The sequence below is a fragment of the Eptesicus fuscus genome, chromosome 13 (genome assembly GCF_027574615.1).
Source record: "Eptesicus fuscus isolate TK198812 chromosome 13, DD_ASM_mEF_20220401, whole genome shotgun sequence".
Taxonomy (NCBI): domain Eukaryota; kingdom Metazoa; phylum Chordata; class Mammalia; order Chiroptera; family Vespertilionidae; genus Eptesicus; species Eptesicus fuscus.
The window spans coordinates 54,232,907-54,252,693 of NC_072485.1; the positions used below are offsets into that span (position 1 = coordinate 54,232,907).

At 54.6% G+C, this 19,787-nt stretch overlaps 1 protein-coding gene across 1 annotated transcript in view; it reads left to right on the forward strand.

Moving 5' to 3' along the window:
* The window catches only part of KCNC1 (potassium voltage-gated channel subfamily C member 1), a 39,657-nt gene that overhangs the window by 16,199 nt on the left and 3,671 nt on the right, over positions 1 to 19,787 (forward strand). Inside the window, exon 2 of the mRNA XM_008149005.3 lies at positions 13,507 to 14,440. Coding sequence (XP_008147227.1) covers positions 13,507 to 14,440 — 934 coding nt within the window. The remainder of the gene's footprint in view (positions 1 to 13,506; positions 14,441 to 19,787) is intronic.

Genomic DNA, 19,787 nt, shown 5'->3' on the forward strand with positions numbered 1-19,787 from the left:
GCCTCTGTGCCCTGTGCTCACGCTCCTCAGTCATTCATGTCAGTGCTGGTGGGGACTGAGGTCTTTGTGTATTGAGTGTGCCCATTGCCAAGAGATGAACATGATTGTGCCTGCTGCCCATGTGTATGTGAGTCTGCTGTCAATGAGTGTGCCCATTGCCAGTGTAGACGTGGGTCTGCTCTCAATCTCTGCCCGTTGCCAGCGTAACAAACAATCTCTGTGGAGACCTGAGTTGGTGAGAACGTAGCTGAGTGATTTGTGAGTGCATCCGGGGCCAGTTTAGTCACAGACTCGTGGATAGAGATTATCCTCTATCAGCGTAGATGAAGATCTGATGTAAGCATGGTCAGTGCCAGTGTAAGGGCCAGTCTGACATCAGTGACCGTGCACATTGCCAGTGTAGACGCAGATACAGCATCAGTAAATCAGGGATTGTGTGCACTGCCCGTACAGAAGAGGGAAAGTGGGCCCCAGAGGAGAGGTTCCCTTCCTAAGGAGGCTGAAGGGAGTAAACTTCTTATGCCCATTGTGTCGATAGAAGGACTGAGGCCAGCGGACACAGGACATGTATCCAGGACCTTCCCACAGAGGGGAAGCTGTGCTCTTGCTTAGCTGTGCTCCTGGCTCCTGAGCACAGTGTGCTGCATGTAGCTAGGCCTGGCGGCAGGGCCAGCCTGATCCCCGGATGCAGCCACTTCATAGGCGATAAATGTGAAAACTCAGTAAATTAGATAGTGTCAAGTATCAATACTCATCCAACTGGACACTTACATTGGGAGACTGTTATTGTATGTGTGTACTCTACCTCAGTAAAGCTGGGGGAAAGTTTGTGTTCAAAAATGGTACGCGCAATGTGCGGGGTGTGGAATAAGGGAAGCCAGATTGGTTGGGGGGTGCTGGTTGAAATTTAAAATAAAGTGGTCAGAGTGGGCTGGCACTTTCATGAGATGGTGAGGGAATGAGCCCTGAGGATACCTGGGCAGAGGGCACAGCCAGTGTGAGGGCCCTGAGGCAGGCATGTGTCTGGCATATTTAAGGACCATGTTTCAGGAGGCGGGTGTGTCTGGAACAAAGATGGCCAGTGGCAGGAGAGGAGCGTGGAGGGGTAATGGCGGACCTACAGGGCATTGTGAGGACTTGGGTTTTCCTCTGAGAGAAATGGTGAGCAGGGTTCAGGGCAGAGAAATGACACAATCAGCTTTACATGTTGAAAGGAATGTCTGGCTGCTGGGATGAAGGTAGTCCTAGCGCACCAGGAATCTTGCAAGCTGAAAGACCAGTTAAGAGGCTCTCTAGAGGGAAATGATGATGGCTGGGACAGGGTGGTAACAGTGGTTGTGGGAAGTGGTCAGATTCTGGATTTATGTCAAGCTGAGCCAACAGGATTTCCTTATAGACTAAATGGGAGGTGTGACAGAAAGAGAGGTGTCAAGGATGACTCCCCGGTCTTTGTTAAGGATGGAGTTGCTATCTCATGAGATGGAGAAGGCTGCAGGCCGTGGGGTTGATGCAGGAGTTGGTTGATTTGTTATGTTGGTAAGAGAGCTATTAGGCCTCCACCTAGGGATGCTAAGGACTGGGACGCTGAAGTCCTGAGCTCCGTAGGAGAGCTGGACAGCAGGTAAACATTTAGGCGTATGCTGTTAGTGGGACTTGAATGGGTGATGGTGTTTAAGCCTTGAAACGAGGTGAATCACTAAAGTGAATGGGTGTAGACGGAGAAGAGGACCAAGGACTGCCCGATAGTTAGAGGCTGGGACAAGAGGTTGGCAAAGGACATCAAGAAGGAGCAGTCAGTGAAGTGGGAGAAAGTCAAGAGACAGTGGGACCCTGGGAAGTGTAATAAAAAGGAGGGAGTGACCAGCTGTTTCAGATGCTGTCTTTCTGCCTAGAATGCTCTTCCTCGTAGCCTATGTTTCCCTAGTTGATTCTTACCCATCCTTCCAACCTCTACACTTGTCACCTCCTCCTGGGGGCTGCTCTAACCCCAAGACTCGTTGCCTAAGACCCATCAAATGGCCCGGCCAGCATAGCTTAGTGGTTGAGTGTTGACCTATGAACCAGGAGGTCAGGGTTTGATTCTTGGTCAGGGCACATGCCATGGTTTCGGACTCGATCTCTAGATTGGGACATGCAGGAGGCAGCCGCTCAGTGATTCTCTCTCATTATTGATCTCTCTCTCTCTCTCTCTCTCTCTCTCTCTCTCTCTCTCTCTCTCTCCCCCCCTCTCTCTCTCCCTCTCCCTCTCCTTCTCCCTCTCCTTTCCTCTTTGAAATATATATATATATATATATATATATCTATATATATATATATCCCATCAAATGCATTGTGCATTCTTGAAGCCCTCGTCACCTCATAGAGGTATGTATTTGCTTGTACAGTTATTTGATAAATAGTTCCCTCTGCCAGGTGGCTGTTTGGTTCACTCTGTACTCAGTGCCCTACACAGGCCTGGGATTAGGAGTAAATATTGTTGGAAAGAGAGCAAGTGGACAGTCAACTCTGGTCCTACCTGGGCTGTGCCCACTGCCCTCCTTGAGCTGTCCCTCTTGGGTCACCTTTTTATTCCTTTCTCCCCAACATACACACACATATATATACACATGCATACCCTATTGGGAGTTAGGACCCCTGACTCGATGAAAAAAAAATGGGCACAGGGGAAAATTTCCCAGTGGATTCCTAGTGGACATACCATGAAGCTTGGAGCCTCAGTTTACTCATCTGTCAAATGGGGACAATCAAGACAGACCTGCTGATGGCCCAGATAGTGTGTGTGTGTGTGTGTGTGTGTGTGTGTGTGTGTGTGTGTGTGTGTGTGTGTATGAAAGAGATTTGCAAGTGGAAGCTGTAGCACATAGTGGTTTGGGGGTCAAAACAGCCTGGTTTCAAATTCTGCCTACCACTTCCGAACTGTGAGGGTTTTTGAGGTTTTGCACTTCGTCATCACTCTGAACCTCAATTTTCTTGTCTTCAAAATGGAAGAAATAACACCTCCCTTAGAGAGGTTTTTTAAAGATGAATGAGATCATGTTGGTAACGGCGGTCATTGTTACTTGATAGCAGAGGACAGTGAGGCTCAACAAAGCTAAACACTCCCCCATGCCACCAAGGGGATTGTAAGGATTGAAAAGGGTAAAGCATGTGATCCATTTAGCCATGCACAGTGAGTGCTCAAGAAAAGCAGGCTCTGAACCAGGCCAGGGAGTTGGCCCAAGACAGGGAGTGTGATGGAAGCGGAGGCCTGGCTGACAGCAGGGATGGCTCAGGGGTGGGGTCGGAGGCCCACCTGCAGCTGTGGGCAGGGCTGTCACGGGGAAGAAGGGAAGCAGGTGTGTTTGGTGACTCCAGAGGGCAGAGCTGGGGTCACGGGGAGAGAGGGGCAGGGAGGTTGACTTAAGGAATAAAAGCATGTCTCTAGAGCTGTCTAAAGACAGAACAAGTGGCCTCAGGAGCTCCTCTCACTGGTGGTCACCAACAGAGACATCAGCCTCAGGAGTACCATAGCGGGGATTATTGACCTGCCCCATATATACCCCATATGGGATGCCTTCCTACTCACTTCCTGACCTGGGAATCTCAGTCCCCTATTCCTTATCCCAAATAGTGGCACAAAAAATGGGTGAGGCCCATGAAACACACCTATAACAGAACCCTTAGAAATGAAGAAGAAAAGAAAAGAAAAAATAAGAATAATAGAGAAGAAATAATGATACCCCAAACCCGGGTAAAAGATTAGTCCAGAGTTGAGCACCAAATTTAGCTGAGCTCCCTGGCAAGGAAATACGAAGGGTTCCATAACTCATCAGACAAGTCCACCCAGAGACACACACCATTCTAAGTCGTGAACCAGAAGAGCAATCTCCTGTGTGGAATACTAGTATTTCTCCGAGTTTAAAATGTTAATGGGCCCTGGCCTGTGTGTACAGTGGTTAGAGCGGTCATTCCATGCACCAAAGGGTCGTGGGTTTGGTTTCCGGTCAGGGCACATACCCAGGTTGCAAATTCGATCCCCGGTCTGGACATATATAGGAGGCGACTGATCGATGTTTCTCTCTCACATCAATGTTTCTCTCTCTCCCTCTCCCCTCCTCTCTCTCTAGAATCAATGAAAAAAAAAAACAATAAAACCCACACCATATCTCTAGTGAGGATATTTAAAAATAATGTTAAAAATGCTGAGGGGGCAAAAATGCTGTGTTTGGATTTTTGTAGAGGGAAACTTTGGCTCAACTCCTGGAATCCCAGTGTGAATCTCACTGTGCAAGGGAACTGGCACCCCTGGGTTTCTCTTGCCCCAGGATTCTGCCCTGGATCTGGAAAGTTTCTAGACACCCGCCTGCTCCTCCAGGTTCCTCAGTAATGTCTTCCTTCCTGGAGTCTATTATCATTGTCCTCATTTTAAGAATAAAGGGACTGAGTCTCCAAGATGTTAACTTGCTGCAATCATAAGCTGGTGGCAAAGCTGGGATTCGAACTCGGGTCTCTGAGGCCAAGCCCAGGACTCTTCCCTTCCACTGTGCTGCCTGCTCCCCAGCCCCTAATGTTGTCTCAGGATAATGAGGTACGTCGTGCATCAGAGCTGCCTGGCACTGGGTCTCATCTGGTCCCAATCCCAAGTGCCAGGATGTGGCTGGTGGCACCAGAGCCACCGAGGGTGCGGATTAAAGGTAAATTCTGGTCCCTCCCACCACTACTGAACCCCAGACTCTGGGTGTGGGGCCAAGGAATATGCATTTGAATTTCCACTCAGCTGCTCTCTCCCAGCACCCTGCCTCCTTCATGCCCCACCAAACTGCTCCAGGGAGGGCCTCTCCCTCCCTGCCTTCTCTTCCACCTTCCTGGGGGCCTGGACTTAGCCCTCACCAAGTTCTCCTTGTCGCTAAATCCAGAGACTTCTCTGACCTTATCCCACGGGGTCTTTCAGAGGCTGTCCCTCAGGGAACACCCCTCGCCTTGTCCCCCAGGACCAGGGCTGGCTTTCTAGGGCCGACTGGTCACCGTGCTGCTCAGCCAGGCCCAGGCAGGAGCCCGCTGGCCTCAGGCTCACTCAAGCCCCTTGGGCTGAGCAGGGGCGGGCGGAGGCTCTCTGAAGGACAGTCGTGCTGTTTGTGATGTGGGGGCACGTCTGCCCCCGTCCCAGGTGCTCCCAGCTCCGCGGTTCCCATTCGTGACTAAGATTCTAGGCTCTCCCGCATGTGAGGCACTCTGATCCCAAGCTCTCCGTTTTGATGGGAGAGGACCGGGTGGGAGGCCCACTGGAGGTCAGAGTGGGAGGTTTGCGTGGGGACTGAAACAATGTGTTTGAATAGCTCCTCCCTATTTTCCATGTATTATTTCATTTCATCATCACAGCTCCTGGGAGGCAGGGAATCCTATCCCACCTCCTCCCTATCAAGGGATGAAGGCTCAGAAAGGGCCAGTGACTTGTCCAAGGTCACCAGCCGAGCCAGGCCCCCAAACTCGGGTTGGTCTGAACTCAGGGTCCCACCATTTCTGCTCCAGCTGCTGCCTCCTTTGCCAAGAGGGACTCAAGCTGCTTCAGACCTGGGGTCTAGAAGGCAGACGGGACCTGGAGAGCAGAGAGGTCTGGGAGGGCGTTTTAAGCAAAGGCTCCGTGGCCGTAATGGAAGGGAGCCCCATGCTAGAGCCCAGCACAGATGCTTCCGGAGAACCTGGCTCTCCTCCCCGCTCCACCTGAGAGCTCTGTGACCTTGACCGGGTCTCTCCTCTCGCTGTGCCTCCCTTTCTCCATGCCTGCCACAAAGGGCGGCTTTTGGACCAGAAACTTCTGAGGGCCTCCTCTCTCTCCCCCTCCATCTCTCCTCCATCTCTCTATCTCGATAGTCTGTGTTTCTAATGACCATGTGTTCACAAGTTTAAGGTACCACCGATTTAAGACATGCCATGAGTCAAATAACAGCATGTTGGGGAAATGGGAAGAAATACTGTTTTACAGATGTGTACATTTTATGACATATTTGCATTTCCACAATGTGCACCTTGGAATGAAGCAACGTGGGGACCTCTGCAGCCCTTTCTGGGCATGACCTGGGTCTAGTGTCGTGAGAATGAATTCATGGATTCAGTGAAGTGGGTTCTTACCTCTTGGGGAGTCCGGGCTCCTTGCACATGGCTCGAGTCAGGTCACATAAGCGGGTGACATGCCTTCACCAGGCACACACCTACTCCACATTTACACACTGCCTCCCCTTCCCGCCAGCACTCTCCCAGCACACAGACTTTCCCAAACAGGCGCCCACACAGCCATGTTCCCCGCACACACTCACACCCTCCAGCTCCCACCCTCCGCGTAGCACCACGGGAGCTCCTGTCACCCACTGCTCCCTGCACTGGGTGCCAAGAAGGGAGGACTCGTGAGAAGGAATGGGGGCCAGGACCTGGACACCCGGATGGCGTGCTCAGGACCCAGCCAGGCTGCTGGGAGTTGATGGTGGGGGCGTTTAGTGATGGCCCAAAAAGGGACCCGACCCCAAAGTGCCCCCTTCCCTTTTCTCCCCTCCTCCTAACCCTCAACCAGCCGCACACGCTGTGGGCACGCCCAGTGCAAGGAAGCACAGACGAGTCTAATTCGGTTTCCAAACTCAACTCAACTGACAATTTATTTAGGCCAATTGGCCATCCCGCCTGCTCTGCATCACTGACTCCACGCAGATTGACTCAAATGCTGCACACCCCCGCTGGGCAGGTTTAATTAGACGGAAAATCTGACCTGGAGCCTCTGGGGGCCCGGGGCCTGGAGCCCAGCCAGGGCTCCCCGACTAGCCCCACTGCCTGAAACCTCACCGAGTTTCAGAATCCTCAGCAGGGACCGAATCCAATTCTCACTTTGCCAGGGATGACACTGAGGCCCAGAGAGGGGAGTTAACTCGCCAAAGTCACAGGGCGAGAGCGCGGCCAGACCAGGAGGTTGCTCCCTCCACCGCCTTGTTTCTGGAATAAACTGCGAGAACACAGGTCCCCACCGCGAACCCCTGCACAGTTCTGAAAAGCTGGTACAATCTTTTAAAGATGACTGTGGCATAAATAATTTATAAATGAAAGTCATAGCACATATTGGTCATTTTAATAGATAGTAAATTGCCTTTCTGATTTATGGTTTCAAGGGTGGGGCTACGATAAAAATAACTTGGTGATTTATAAAACATCTTCTTAAGTCAACAGATCGTTAGTAGGTTTGTTTGACTTTACAGCCAACAGCCTCACCACCCTGGTTACTATAGAAATGGGATGCCTTGCTTCGTTGCCATGGCTACACTTTCTAGAACACAATTGGTGGGTCTCTCATGGTTTGTGATTTGGTTCTGGGGCGGGGGGGTCGGGGGGGAAGCCAGAAACTACCGGCATTATCGGGAGATCTTGCCGATACTGTCTTGAAATTTCACAGGGTGGTCGCTGAGGTGACCGGGCTGGGTGACAGTTACCCCTGGGCTGCTGGGCAAAGCTCCCTGTGTGCCGCCTCACCAGCTAGCAGCCCAGGAAGGACTGGCCTCACAGCTGGCCTGGATCCTGGCTGTGGGGGCACAGATGCTGCAGGGGTGGGCTGGGGAAAGGAGACAAGGTCTGGTGGGTGGTGGGAAATCAGGAAGCCTGTGGATGATGGGCAGGCCCTAGGGATGGGCAATCCAGGAGCTGGCACCATCAGATCAGGGAGGGAGGCAGAGGCGAGGCGGGCTGGAGAGACAGACACTGAGTCAGTCAGACCCCTGGGGTTGCAGTGGGCAGAGGAGGGGCCAGCTGAGCGGCAATGCCGGGGTCTGTGGTATCTGTAGTGGGTGCGCTGGGTGGTGACCACTTCTGCATCCTCCGTGTGCTCTGAGTGTACACGCGCGAGTGCTGTGTGGGGCTTGCAGGGTGTGCGCCCTGCAGTGCAGCACCTGGGTGTGTATGTTTGGTGTGTGGCGATATGTTTCAGTATGCTCCATGGGCCCTGTGTTCTGTGTGTGTGTGTGTGTGTGTGTGTGTGTGTGTGTGTGTGTGTGACACTGAGCTGTAGTTTGTGTGGCCACATGCACAGTGTATGTGCTTAGGTAATGGGCGAGGTGTGTACTCTGGGTAGTTGTGTGCCTGTGGTCTGTGAGTGACTGTTCCATGTCCTCTGGGTGACTGGGATTCGGAGGCAGACAGCTCACATGGGGTGCAGCCCTGCCCTTGCCTGCAGCCCCTACAGGGAGTGACAGCCCAGACTTGCTGTCCTGGGTCTGCTAGGCTGAGGTTCCCTCCCTGCTAGGGGTCCGCTGATCCTAGATCCTCCCCTCCCCTTCCCTCCCCTTAAACTCTCCCCGCCTCCCTCTGGCTGAGCTTCTTGAACAAGTTGAAGTCATCTTCCACCCGCCTTCTGAGTCTTCAAGGAAGTGGGCCAGGTGGGGATGCAGGCTAAACCATCCAAGGCTGCTGTCAGCATTGATTCCCCGAGCAAGGTGTGGCTGCACGCCAGCCCCTGGGGCTGCTCTAGCCCCAGGCACTACCCAGTCCTGGGCAAAGCGGCTCATGAGCCATTCAGGCGTGGTTGGGCTCTAACCTGTGGGTCCAGGCATCCTGGCTCTCTCGTCACTGGAGATGGACATGGCCTGCCCTCAAATAGTCTGGGCTGTGGGTGCCAGCCTTCAAGATGAACCATTCAGACATGTTCAGGGTCAACTCCCCAGTGCACAGGGCTGTGTTTCTAGCCCCAAGAGCTGTGGTCACTCTAGTGGTGGAAAGAGCTTAGGCTCCGGAGCTAGATCCATTCTGGTCCAAGCCTCTGCTTCACCCCTAGCTTTCAACACTTGGTCCTTGAACCGCTCTGTACCTGGGTTTGCTTTTTGGCACAATGGAGCACGGCCACCTGTCTGACCAGGTGTGTGAGGATTAAGGTACAGAATAGGCCCTTAGCTTGGGCAGCGTCCTCCTCTCTCCTTCCTGCGCTCCGCTTCCCTGAGGCTGGACAGAAGGGAGCCGGGGACTCAGCTGGATGTGAGCTCTTGCTCTGGCTGTGCACCGTGGCTGCCCTGCTAGTCTCTAGGCTTCAGAGAATGTGGTGGTCTGAGTAACCAGGGCACCTTCCTCCACAGCCGTCCTAAGAGCCCACTTGGACCCGGGTGTTGCTGGGGCTCTGCCTGTGACAAAGGAGCAGGTGCCGGCAGCTAAGGCCAGAAGGAAGGCCTCAGGGAGCCTAGGCGGGGCGGGAGGCCTGGCTTCCACCTCTGCCAGCTTCCCTGGGAAGAAGGCCTAGTGTCTGGCTTGAGGCCTGGCTGCTGCTGTCCACCCCATCCCCACTCCTTTGGCTCTGGGGCCCAGAGGGGAAGGAATCTAGACAGCATCTCCACTGATGGCTGAGAACCAAGGATGTTTTTCTATCCGAATTTTTTTTGTAAGACTTGACCTCTTTCTGGGCCTCAGTTTCCCCATCAAGACCTGTCATGTGAGAGCAGCCAATGGGATGAAAGCTCTAGAGGCCTGTGGGGCACCTGGGAGTGAAAAGGCTCCTGGGACATCAGTGCCCGGTCTGGGCTGTTCCCATGAGCCTCCCTGAGCACCGATGAGCGGAGTTAGAGACAGGCTGGCTGTCTCCCAGGGGTGAATTTAGAGGCTCCTTGGGGAGTCCCTTCATTTGCTACCTCGTAAAAGGGTCTCAGCCGCAATGAAGAGCCCCACCTGGAGAAGGTGCCACAGGAGAAGGGCTGCTTACTGGGGTGCTGAAGGATGATGGGTTTTTCCAGAGAAAGATGGGCAGGAACACTCTGGTGGAAGGAACAACAAGTGTGATGATGTGGAGATGGGGAGACACGAGGTGTGGAGTCAGAAATGGCAGAGTTGCATCTGGCAAGAATGTGGGGTGCATGGAAGGAAGTCAGGGAGGCCAGGGAACAGAATTTCATGCCCGGCTGAGGAATTAGGGCTTTTCTCTGTGGGCAGCATGGGCAGGCAGCATGCAGAGCTGGGATCCCAGCCAGTCCCTCCCTCTGGTTTGGAGGCAGGACTGGTGGCCAAGACTGACGCCTAAAACCTGTTAGCGTTGATGGCAGTAGCACTGTGGAGAGGGAGTCACATATAAGCAGAGGGGACAGAGGAGGATGGATGTGGGTCAGATTAGGAGGGTGATGCCATGGATGGTGGGGCAGCAAGGAGAAGTGCCTCCTGCCTTCTGCCATCGCCCAGGATCAGGAGCCCATGGGTGCAATGGGCCCTACCTCTTGGCATCCCTCTCTCACAAAGGCCAGGGGAGAGGGTATGACTCGGGCATGACCTGCCCATGGGGAGTGTGGGCTGTGAATGCCAAGCTCCAAAATGGGGCCCTCCAGAGGGAACCTGGGACCAAATACCCAACAGACAGGGATGTTTTAGCTCCAAGAGCGTTGGCAACTCTGGTGATGGCAAGTGCTGATAAACCTGGGTTGGAAGTGTACCTCTTTCAAGTGCTTCCACTTTGCTTCCCTGGTCCACCTCTGTGGTGAGCCAGGTCGGCACTGTCTGGACCAGGGGTCCTCAAACTTTTTAAACAGGGGGCCAGTTCACTGTCCCTCAGACAGTTGGAGGGTCGGACTATAGTTTAAAAAAAAAACAAACTATGAACAAATTCCTATGCACACTGCACATATCTTATTTTGTTTAAAAAAACAAAATGGCAAAAACACCCGCATGTGGCCCGCGGGCCGTAGTTTGAGGACGCCTGGTCTGGACCCTCGCAGAGCTGTTTCTGGAGTTGGAAGACCTGGTTTAAGTCCCTATCCTGTCCCACCTTGTCCAAGCCTCACCACTTCATAGGGCTGAGGGGGCTCACCTTTCCAGTCCACAGCATTGTCTCTGTGAGTGTCCTTTACCCTCCGCTGGGCGAGGAGCTCCCTGAGGCCTGGGCTGGAATCCTCCCTGAGGGTTCCCCTCTGTGCTGGGCATAACCTGGCACTTGATGAGGAAGGAAAGGAAGAAAGAATGGATGCATGCATGTTGGATGGAAGAGAGAAAGGGAGGAAAGGAAAGAAGGAATAGAAGGAGGGAGGGAGAGGGGAGGAGGGAAAAGGATGGATGATGTATGGATGAAAGGTAGGGAGAAAGGATAGAAGGGAGGAAGGAAGGATAGTGGATGGAAGGGAGGGGGAAAGGAAGGAAGGAAAGATGGATAATGGGTAGACAAAAGGAAGGAAGGATAGGTGAATGGAAGAAGGGCGCATAGGGATCACCGTCTCTAGTAGTCTAAATCAAGTTTTTGAAAATTGCTCAATGCTCTAAGCCTACAGGACTATCGGCATCCCATAATGATTGCCTGGGGCAGATCTCTTCCTGTTTCTGGGCCACAGGCTTCCCCATCTGTAGCAAGTAGTGTCTTGGATCAGATAATCTAAAGGCTTCTCTATGCTGACATTCTGAAATGCTGACCTTGTCCCTTCCCCTTAATCCTCCCCTTCCCCACCCAGAATGTGGCTTGGAAGGTCCACATAGTTCTGGGCTTCTAGATCCCTTCCAGTTGGGTGCCAGGTCTCAGGGCCATGGTCAACCCAGACAGGGCTGTTCTGGGACTTCCAGTGTGCACCCTCCCCCCAAAAAAACAACAGGTGGAGATGGGCGTCAATGCAAACTAAAGTAATTACTAGAAGCAGCATGGCTGCCTCCTGCTAAAGATACAGGGTGAGACCATGGCACTCCTATGAGGGCACCTCTGTGGACCAAAGGTGCCACCTATTCCAGCCTGTAGCCCAGGGCTGCCTCCGGCCATGGTCTGTCTTGGCCAAGCGGAGAGAAGGAGAGTCCAGAGGGAAGGGGAGCAGCAGGAACATGCGGGCAGGACTGACCTGCTGGGGCCCTCGAGGAGAGCTGACTGGCCAGGGTTCCACCCGCCCAGGGCAATGCCTAAGGAGGCCATGGGAGTTCCGGGGGACCCACCTGGAGTCTGTAAGAAGAGACCTTGCCTGGAATTCAGTCTTGAGCAGGAGGGTTTGAAGCTCAGACAGCTACTTGATTCTCTTTCCTTGGATTCCCATGTCTGTTGCGGGCTCGAGAAGCTCAAGGGGTCATCATATGGGGCCACAAAACCAAACCAGAGGGTCTCCTGAACCTTTCTCCAGGGGGCTCAGGGCCAGAGCAGGTGGTTCTGGACAGACTGGGATATTCTGGCCATTTTCTTCTCACTGATGGGGTCTGAGAGAAGCAGGTACTCACATATGTTTGAAAAGCCCCAGCATCCCAACAGTTTCTTCCTCTCTCCCACCCACACCCCTACCCTGGGTCTGGCAGGCAGCAGGAAAAAAGCAGACCCTATGGTTTATGGTGCCTTTGATGATACCTTGTCTATTTCACCTCCTGATGCCAGAACTGGCACAGTATCTCTGACAAATGACCATTTGGCCTCTATTTGAATACCTCCAAGGATGGGGAACTCACTTCCAGGTTGGGTATGTGAGTTCCTAGGACAGTGATGGCGAACCTATGACACGCTTGTCAGCACTGACACGCGTAGCCATTTCTGATGACACGCAGCCGCTGAGGCAGCCACATGCCAAGGATGAAACATTTGCTGCTCCTAAGGATAAAACATTTGCGAAATAATGTTTTTTCCTCAAAGTGACGCACTACCCGAGTTATGCTCAGTTTTTTGGCGAAGTTTGACACACCAAGCTCAAAAGGTTGCCCATCACTGTCCTAGGAGGATAGAGGGAGCAGTTAAAAAAAAAAAAAGTTATCTAAGGCCCTGAGGCAAATAAACATCTTCTTTAGATCTAGATATCTTTAGATCTAGATAGGATAGAACCTGAAAGAGATTCCGTGAGTGAAGTACAGACGAAAGATGGGAGATGTGGCCAGATACCACCGTAGCTGCCCCCTCTCATTTCTTTGTCAACTTCAGCCCAGCAAGCTAGGTCATTTTTATTAGTCAGGGTGGCTAAAGGCTTTAACCAATCTCCCCACCCCAAACCACAGTGGCTTAACGAAATAGTATACTAGTATTTCCCACTCAAGTAATAGTTCAACGAGAGTATTTAGTGGTCTTTCTTCTCAGGGACCCAGGCTCCTTCCTCCTGGTGGCACTGCTGGAAGTAGCGGGGGTGGGGAGGAGCGGGGAGAAGGGGGAAGAAAGAGCATGGAAGATTGAGTAGTAAGGGTTTATGAGCCAGACCTGGCATTAATGCATACCCCTTTCATTCACTGTCCACTGGCCTGAACTCAGTCACTTGACCCCATCTAACCCAAGGGAGTCTGGGAAATGTAGTCTAGCTGCACATCCAAGAGGAATGGAAACATGTTTGTGAAAACAAAGCAATCTTTTAACTCCCTGAGTGTCCTTAGCCCGTGCCCTGCGGAAGGAAAAGTGGCCTGTCAGCTTGGCCCTGTGTTGGCCGGGTCACTGTGCTGGCATCTTCCCTGGGTATGTGAGTTCCTAGGAGGATAGAGGGAGCGGTTAAAAAAAAAGTCTTCTACCATCTGACTGGACCCAACACAAAGGCACCCCACGTTTCCCAGCTCTGGGTGGGAGGGCCTGCCCTCTGACACTGTGTTTCTCCCCCACAGTATGTGGCCTTGGCCTCCCTCTTCTTCATCCTGGTCTCCATCACCACCTTCTGCCTGGAGACCCACGAGCGCTTCAACCCCATTGTGAACAAGACGGAGATCGAGAACGTTCGGAATGGCACGCAAGTGCGCTACTACCGGGAAGCAGAGACGGAGGCCTTCCTCACCTACATCGAGGGCGTCTGCGTGGTCTGGTTCACCTTCGAGTTCCTCATGCGTGTCGTCTTCTGCCCCAACAAGGTAGAGTTCATCAAGAACTCGCTCAACATCATTGACTTTGTGGCCATCCTCCCCTTCTACCTGGAGGTGGGCCTCAGCGGCCTGTCCTCTAAGGCCGCCAAGGACGTCCTGGGCTTCCTGCGCGTCGTCCGCTTCGTGCGGATCCTGCGCATCTTCAAGCTGACCCGGCATTTTGTGGGCCTGCGGGTCCTGGGCCACACGCTCCGCGCCAGCACCAACGAGTTCCTGCTGCTGATCATCTTCCTGGCCCTGGGTGTCCTGATCTTCGCCACCATGATCTACTACGCCGAGAGGATAGGGGCCCAGCCCAATGACCCCAGTGCCAGTGAGCACACCCACTTTAAGAACATCCCCATTGGCTTCTGGTGGGCCGTGGTCACCATGACAACACTGGGCTACGGAGACATGTACCCGCAGACGTGGTCCGGGATGCTGGTGGGAGCACTGTGTGCGCTGGCGGGCGTGCTGACCATCGCCATGCCCGTGCCGGTCATCGTGAACAATTTCGGGATGTACTACTCCTTAGCCATGGCTAAGCAGAAACTACCAAAGAAAAAAAAGAAGCATATTCCACGGCCACCGCAGCTGGGATCTCCCAATTATTGTAAATCTGTCGTAAACTCTCCACACCACAGTACTCAGAGTGACACATGCCCGCTGGCCCAGGAAGAAATTTTAGAAATTAACAGAGCAGGTAGGAAACCTCTTAGAGGCATGTCGATCTGACCTTTCACCTCTGCCCCCTGTAGCGATGATTCCAGATTCAGTCAGACTGCTTCCTTAGTTCCATGGGCAACCCCGGACCCCCACACTCAATCTTGAGGTGTGGAGCCTGGGGGCCCAGGGAGATGCTGGGCAGCCAAGTTCACGAGGCGAGAGCCAGCTAGAGGAACCTCACTGGTGGCCCTGGGTAAGGAGCTTGACGTGCTGGTCTCATGAGGTTCTGAAGAGACGACATGGCCCTCGAGGTTGCTGAGGACTCTCTCAGCAGGAGCCCGGGAGCTGCTGCTCGGTGGGCAGGAGTCCAGCGTGAGTCTCTGACTCGGGCCACTGACCTGGTGTCCGGGCAGGGCGGGGGTGGGCGTGATTTGGAAATGGCAGACAGCTTCTGATTTGGTCTTTACACGGCTCCCTTCAGGCTGTGCAGACGGCACAGGTGGTGCATGGGATCTGGCAGGAGGGTCCCTGCAAAGGCAGTAGCAAGGATTCTCACCCCCAGCAGAGCCTGTCTCCATAGCCGAGTAGAATTCGTGCTCTGATTCCGGCTGCCTAGCTCCAGGTGTGTCCTAGGAGACGCCTCCAGCCCTCCGTAACGAGCTTACTTCCCCATAGCATGCCGAACCAACTCATCTTCTACCATCACTCTAGAGTTTAGCATTTATCTTTAGAAACTGTTGGAGTGACTCTAGCTTTCACGTTGTCTGTTTGGGTTGATGGTTGAGTGGGAGTTTCCGATGGTCTTCTGATGGAAGCGGCTGGTGAGCAAAGGATTAGAGGGGCCACCACCCCGGGCAGCTTAGGCGAAAGCGCTACAGATCAGCAACCACCTCCCACCGATGGTTCTCCCCACTTCCGACGGTAGGGACTGCAGCAGCAATACATGACACCCCAACCAGTGTACAACCACTTTCCCATGAATTCGGTGGGGGTCGGGGAGGGGGGAGGGGGAGGGGGGGCATGACACAATACTAGTCACCGTGGGATATATTCTAATATTCCATGGCTAGTGGTTCGTTATGGGACTATCTCAGTTTTATGAGAACCTGCACATAGCACATAAAGTTGATCACGGGGCTCTGGTCCGAAGATATAAAGCCCATAGTCTACCTCTACCCATGGAATACCATCGACTTATTCTGTGGACACAGGGATTTCAAGGGAATGGGTGACCCAGAGAAGAAAACAGCACTGAGTGAAGCCCCGTGGGGGGAGGGGGCTGAATGAGTGATAGGTAGCATTTAGTTTATGAAGGGCATCCTGGGTCCGAAGTCTGGCCGGAGGCTGCAGGCTAGCTCAGCCCTAGATGAGCACGTTTCCCCCAGGTTGGGTGGTCTCCCCCAGCGTGTGATTGATTCTTTCTCCCTGCTGATGCTGTCTTGGCCCAGCCACCCCATCCCGCTCACGATCTGGCTTCATTCCACAGCTGTGCTGCCCAGAGCAGTACCCCCAAGGCCCACGTCTCTGCTCAGCCCCTTCTCCTGTCCCCATACCTTTCCCCTTCCTGGGATTCCCGTAGGCACCTGAAAGGAACTTGGTTAGTGTCCTGGGCTGGGCCAGAGGGTGGCAGGGGTCTCAGGAGCTGGAATAGGGAGCCAGAGGGGAGCCGGGCTTCCCTGCCAAGGCATGGCTCCTGCCCCACCTCCCTGCTCTGGGTTAACTAGCTGTTTGACCTCAGGAGCCACCACCATGGCGAGGAAAGCTCCTGGGGCTCCAGGAGAGGGTCCAGGCTGGCCTAGCCCCCAGCTCTACTCCAGGCCCCTCAGGAAGAGCTGATCCTGAGTGGCATCACCATGGTGCTCCTTGGCCCTTCTGTCAATCCTCCCCGACCCTGGATCTTTCCGGATCAGTGCCCCAAGCATGGGCGCCCAGGCCACCCTGACAAGAATCCCCAATTCACTCCAGTCAGGCACCGATTGTCCACATTCCTGACAATGCCAGTATTCTTCATGTGCTAAGCTCATGCACACACACGCATGCATGCACGCACACACACACATGCATGCACACACAGAGAGAGCAGACTGTGTGCTCTGACATGTACACCAGCCAGACCAGGGACACAAGCCCTCTTCCCATGCTGCACCAGTCCTGGGAAGCCCATGCACTCCTGTTGGATCCCCCAGGCCCACAGCCATGGCAGTCCTGTTCCTGCAGCCTCCGGCCCTGGCCCCGGGCCTCAAGAACCCGGAGCTCTGGCAGGAGCAGTCCCTGTGGCTGAGAAGGTATTCTGGGCCCTCCCAAGCCTGCCCTCTGGAGCCCAGCTGCCGGGACCCTCCTCCTGCCTTTCCCGCTCCATCCCCACTTCGGATCTCTACTCCCTTCCCCTGCTGGTGCTGTTTTAACGTCCAGACCCATCCGCCCTGATTCTGAGACCCCCTCAGAGCTTCCCAGAACACCCCGTCCTCCAAAAGCTGGTATGTGAGACCCAGATTAACTGTCACTGAGAGGGGTGTGGTCCTTAGGTGTGTGTCCCCATCTCTGCCTCCCTGAGTCCCTTCCCATTCACCTCCTTTTCTGCTTTCAGCTATGCACCTGGATGGGCGAGGGGTTGGGGGTGCATTCATGAGTGAGTGGGGGAGGCCAGAGGAAAGGAAGGCAAATGTGGGTGGAGACCCGGCCCTGCAAGGATTGAGGGGGGTGAGATGCAGCACCCAAGGCCTTTACAGCCTCACTCCACCCCCGGGGGGCAGTGGAGCGGCCTCAGGGAAACCTGGGGTTCTCCAATTCCTCTTTTAGAAGCTGGATTGGGGCCGAGTTCAGCATGCTGGTCTCTGAGGGCACCTCCCCTACCAGGGCAGGATCCCTGGGACTCCAGCAAGACTCCCAGTCCTGCCAGCAGCCCCTTCCCCTCCCCCCCACCTCTGCTCTCTCCCCAAGCCTCAGGTCCCTTGTCTGTGAAGAATGATCTGGTCTTTTCCTCTGTACCATGGCTGGCATGGCCTCAGTGTTGGGGGGAATTGTCCTGGGGGGTTATAGGACCTTAAGGGGGCTGCCAGGAGGTCACCCCACATCATCAGAGGCTGCCTGGGGCTGATAGCCCAGGAGAAGTTGCTCCTCTCCCAGAAAGGGGCTTCCCCGCCCCCCTCTGCAGCCAGGGGGCCCAGATCACTTGCTCACGTCCATTCACGTATGTCTTGTCCATCTCTGCTCCTGTGGGGTGGGTCAGTCCTCTGTGATGTGGTGTCCAGACTACGGGGTCCCGCCATAGGTGAGCAGGGGGGCTGGCATGGGGGAGGGGTGGTGGCCAGACCCCCTTTCCTGCCCACAGGCACACAGAGCTGCAGTGAGGCCCCAGCGAAGACCCTGCCCGGGCCCCGTGGGAGCCCACTGCAGCCTCTGGGTCATCTGTGGGGTGGCCGTGGGAGGTTGTCCCCTGAGCAGCGAGTCCACAGTGCCCCTCTCCCGGCCCTCCCTTTCCCTGCTTGTCTGCAGAGAGGGCCGGGAGTGGTGCTAGCCCGGGGCAGGGAGAGTGACCACTGGGGCAGAGGTGACCAGGCAGGGTGGGCAGGGCCCCTCTGCATGAGCTGATCAAGTTTCTGCTCAGATACAGGGCCAGGGTGGGCCGCTGGGGTCCGTGTGGGGTCCGTGTGGCCCCCAAGTGGGCTAAGAGGGAAGGTTCGGAAAAATGACGCAACTCTGAGGGCCAGGCCTGGTGTTCTTTTCTGTGTTTTTCATATTCTCTCTTTTTCTCTCTCTCCACTAATCATGTTTCTCTCTTTTTCTCTCCTCGTTTTGTTGCATGACTTGTGCCGGTTCTCGTGACTGTACTCTGCTCCTGTCTCTCAGACTGTCCCCCGATAGCCTGGGACTTTTTCCCTGAGCCCCCTACCGGGCAGACCCCTTGGAGCTAAACCCAAGGAAATGCCCAGCAACCCCCCACCCTGCCCCAGCCCTGTGTGCGCCCCCGGCGCCCGCTGCTGGTCTGAACAGTAAGTACATCGGTGGTGCCTGGAGACCGGGGCGAAAAGCCAGCCCTGCTGGTGGAGGGCCCTGACACCGGGTTCTCCTTGCTCCAAAGTTTAAAAAAAAATGACCCTCTTGCGGACGCTCATCTATCTCAGCCCATTTCAAAGCCTGGAAACCATCTCTGCGAGCCGCTGCCCATGCTGCCATTTCATCATCGCAAGCCGCGGGTCTAGTGGGGCTGAGGGGCCCTGGGCCGGGGAGGCAGGTCTCCCCACCTTCTGGGGAGCAGGTGGGAACCGAGGCTCCTGGTGGCCATCTCATGCAAGGGGGTGGGGGGGTTAAGGGCAGCAGGGTGGGGAATCTTGGAAGAGCTGACCCTCTGGCCTTCTGCGTGGGTTCCCCAGGTTTGGAGAGTTGGCCCCTCCTTTGTTTCTCTCTCTTCTAGCCACCCCTCTGGAGTTGGGGAGGGAGGATGCTCCCAGTTTCTGACAGCACCCCAAACTGCAGATAAGCCAACAGCCCAGGGAGGCTGGCTCCTTCACAGAACGAGACCTAAACACTCTCACCCAGTTACAGCCCCTCCTCAAAGTCATGGTTGAGAGAAGAAGCAGACCCAGATGTGTCCTGGGGTCCCTGCCGGTTGCCCCTGCTCCCTTCCCTGCAGGGAAAACCAGCCCCAACTTTGGACCCTAAAGGCGGTGGGAGCTGGATGCTCCAGGGGCCTGGCGCTGGGGGGCAGAGCCATTGGGTGGGGACGCAGCACTCAGAGCCAGAGGAGTCTCGGGCTCCACCCTCCACCTTTGACCCACCCCTGGGCAAGAACGTAGGCTGTGGACACCTCCACTGACAGATGATGGCCCAGATGGAGACACTGCCTGGGAGGACTTGCTGTTTCCCCTTGAGGAAAATTTGTGCAGGGTACTATGGGCCCCGACTTTCACACCCTCCTCCCTTATATCCCCCCTCTCCCCCCCCCACCCTTCTCCCTCAGCCTAGAGACCCTTGGGAGGCAAGCCAGGGGCCAGCCAGAGTGGGAGGCAGGACCGGGCTTGTCTGTACGCACAGGTGTGTGCCCGCAGACACGCCCCAAGTGCTAGGCAGCCCCCCCAACCCCAGAGAGGCCCAGCCCCAGTCACGTGGTGTCAGGGTTACCTTGGTAACTGGCCCTTCTGGCTCAGCGTAAAGCGGGAAGTGAAGCCCCTGGGATCCGTGGAGAAACGCACTGTACGTGAACTGCTTTCCATCTTGTATGCAGACTTTTTTAAGTTCCAAAATTATGATGGGATTTTTTTTTTTTTTGGATTTGCTTTACGAATAAACCTGATTGGTCCATTTCACTTTTGACTGACTGCCTCTTTGTAGTGACATGATGTGCACACGGCCGTGATCCTGCCCGCAGGCATACTGAGCGTGTG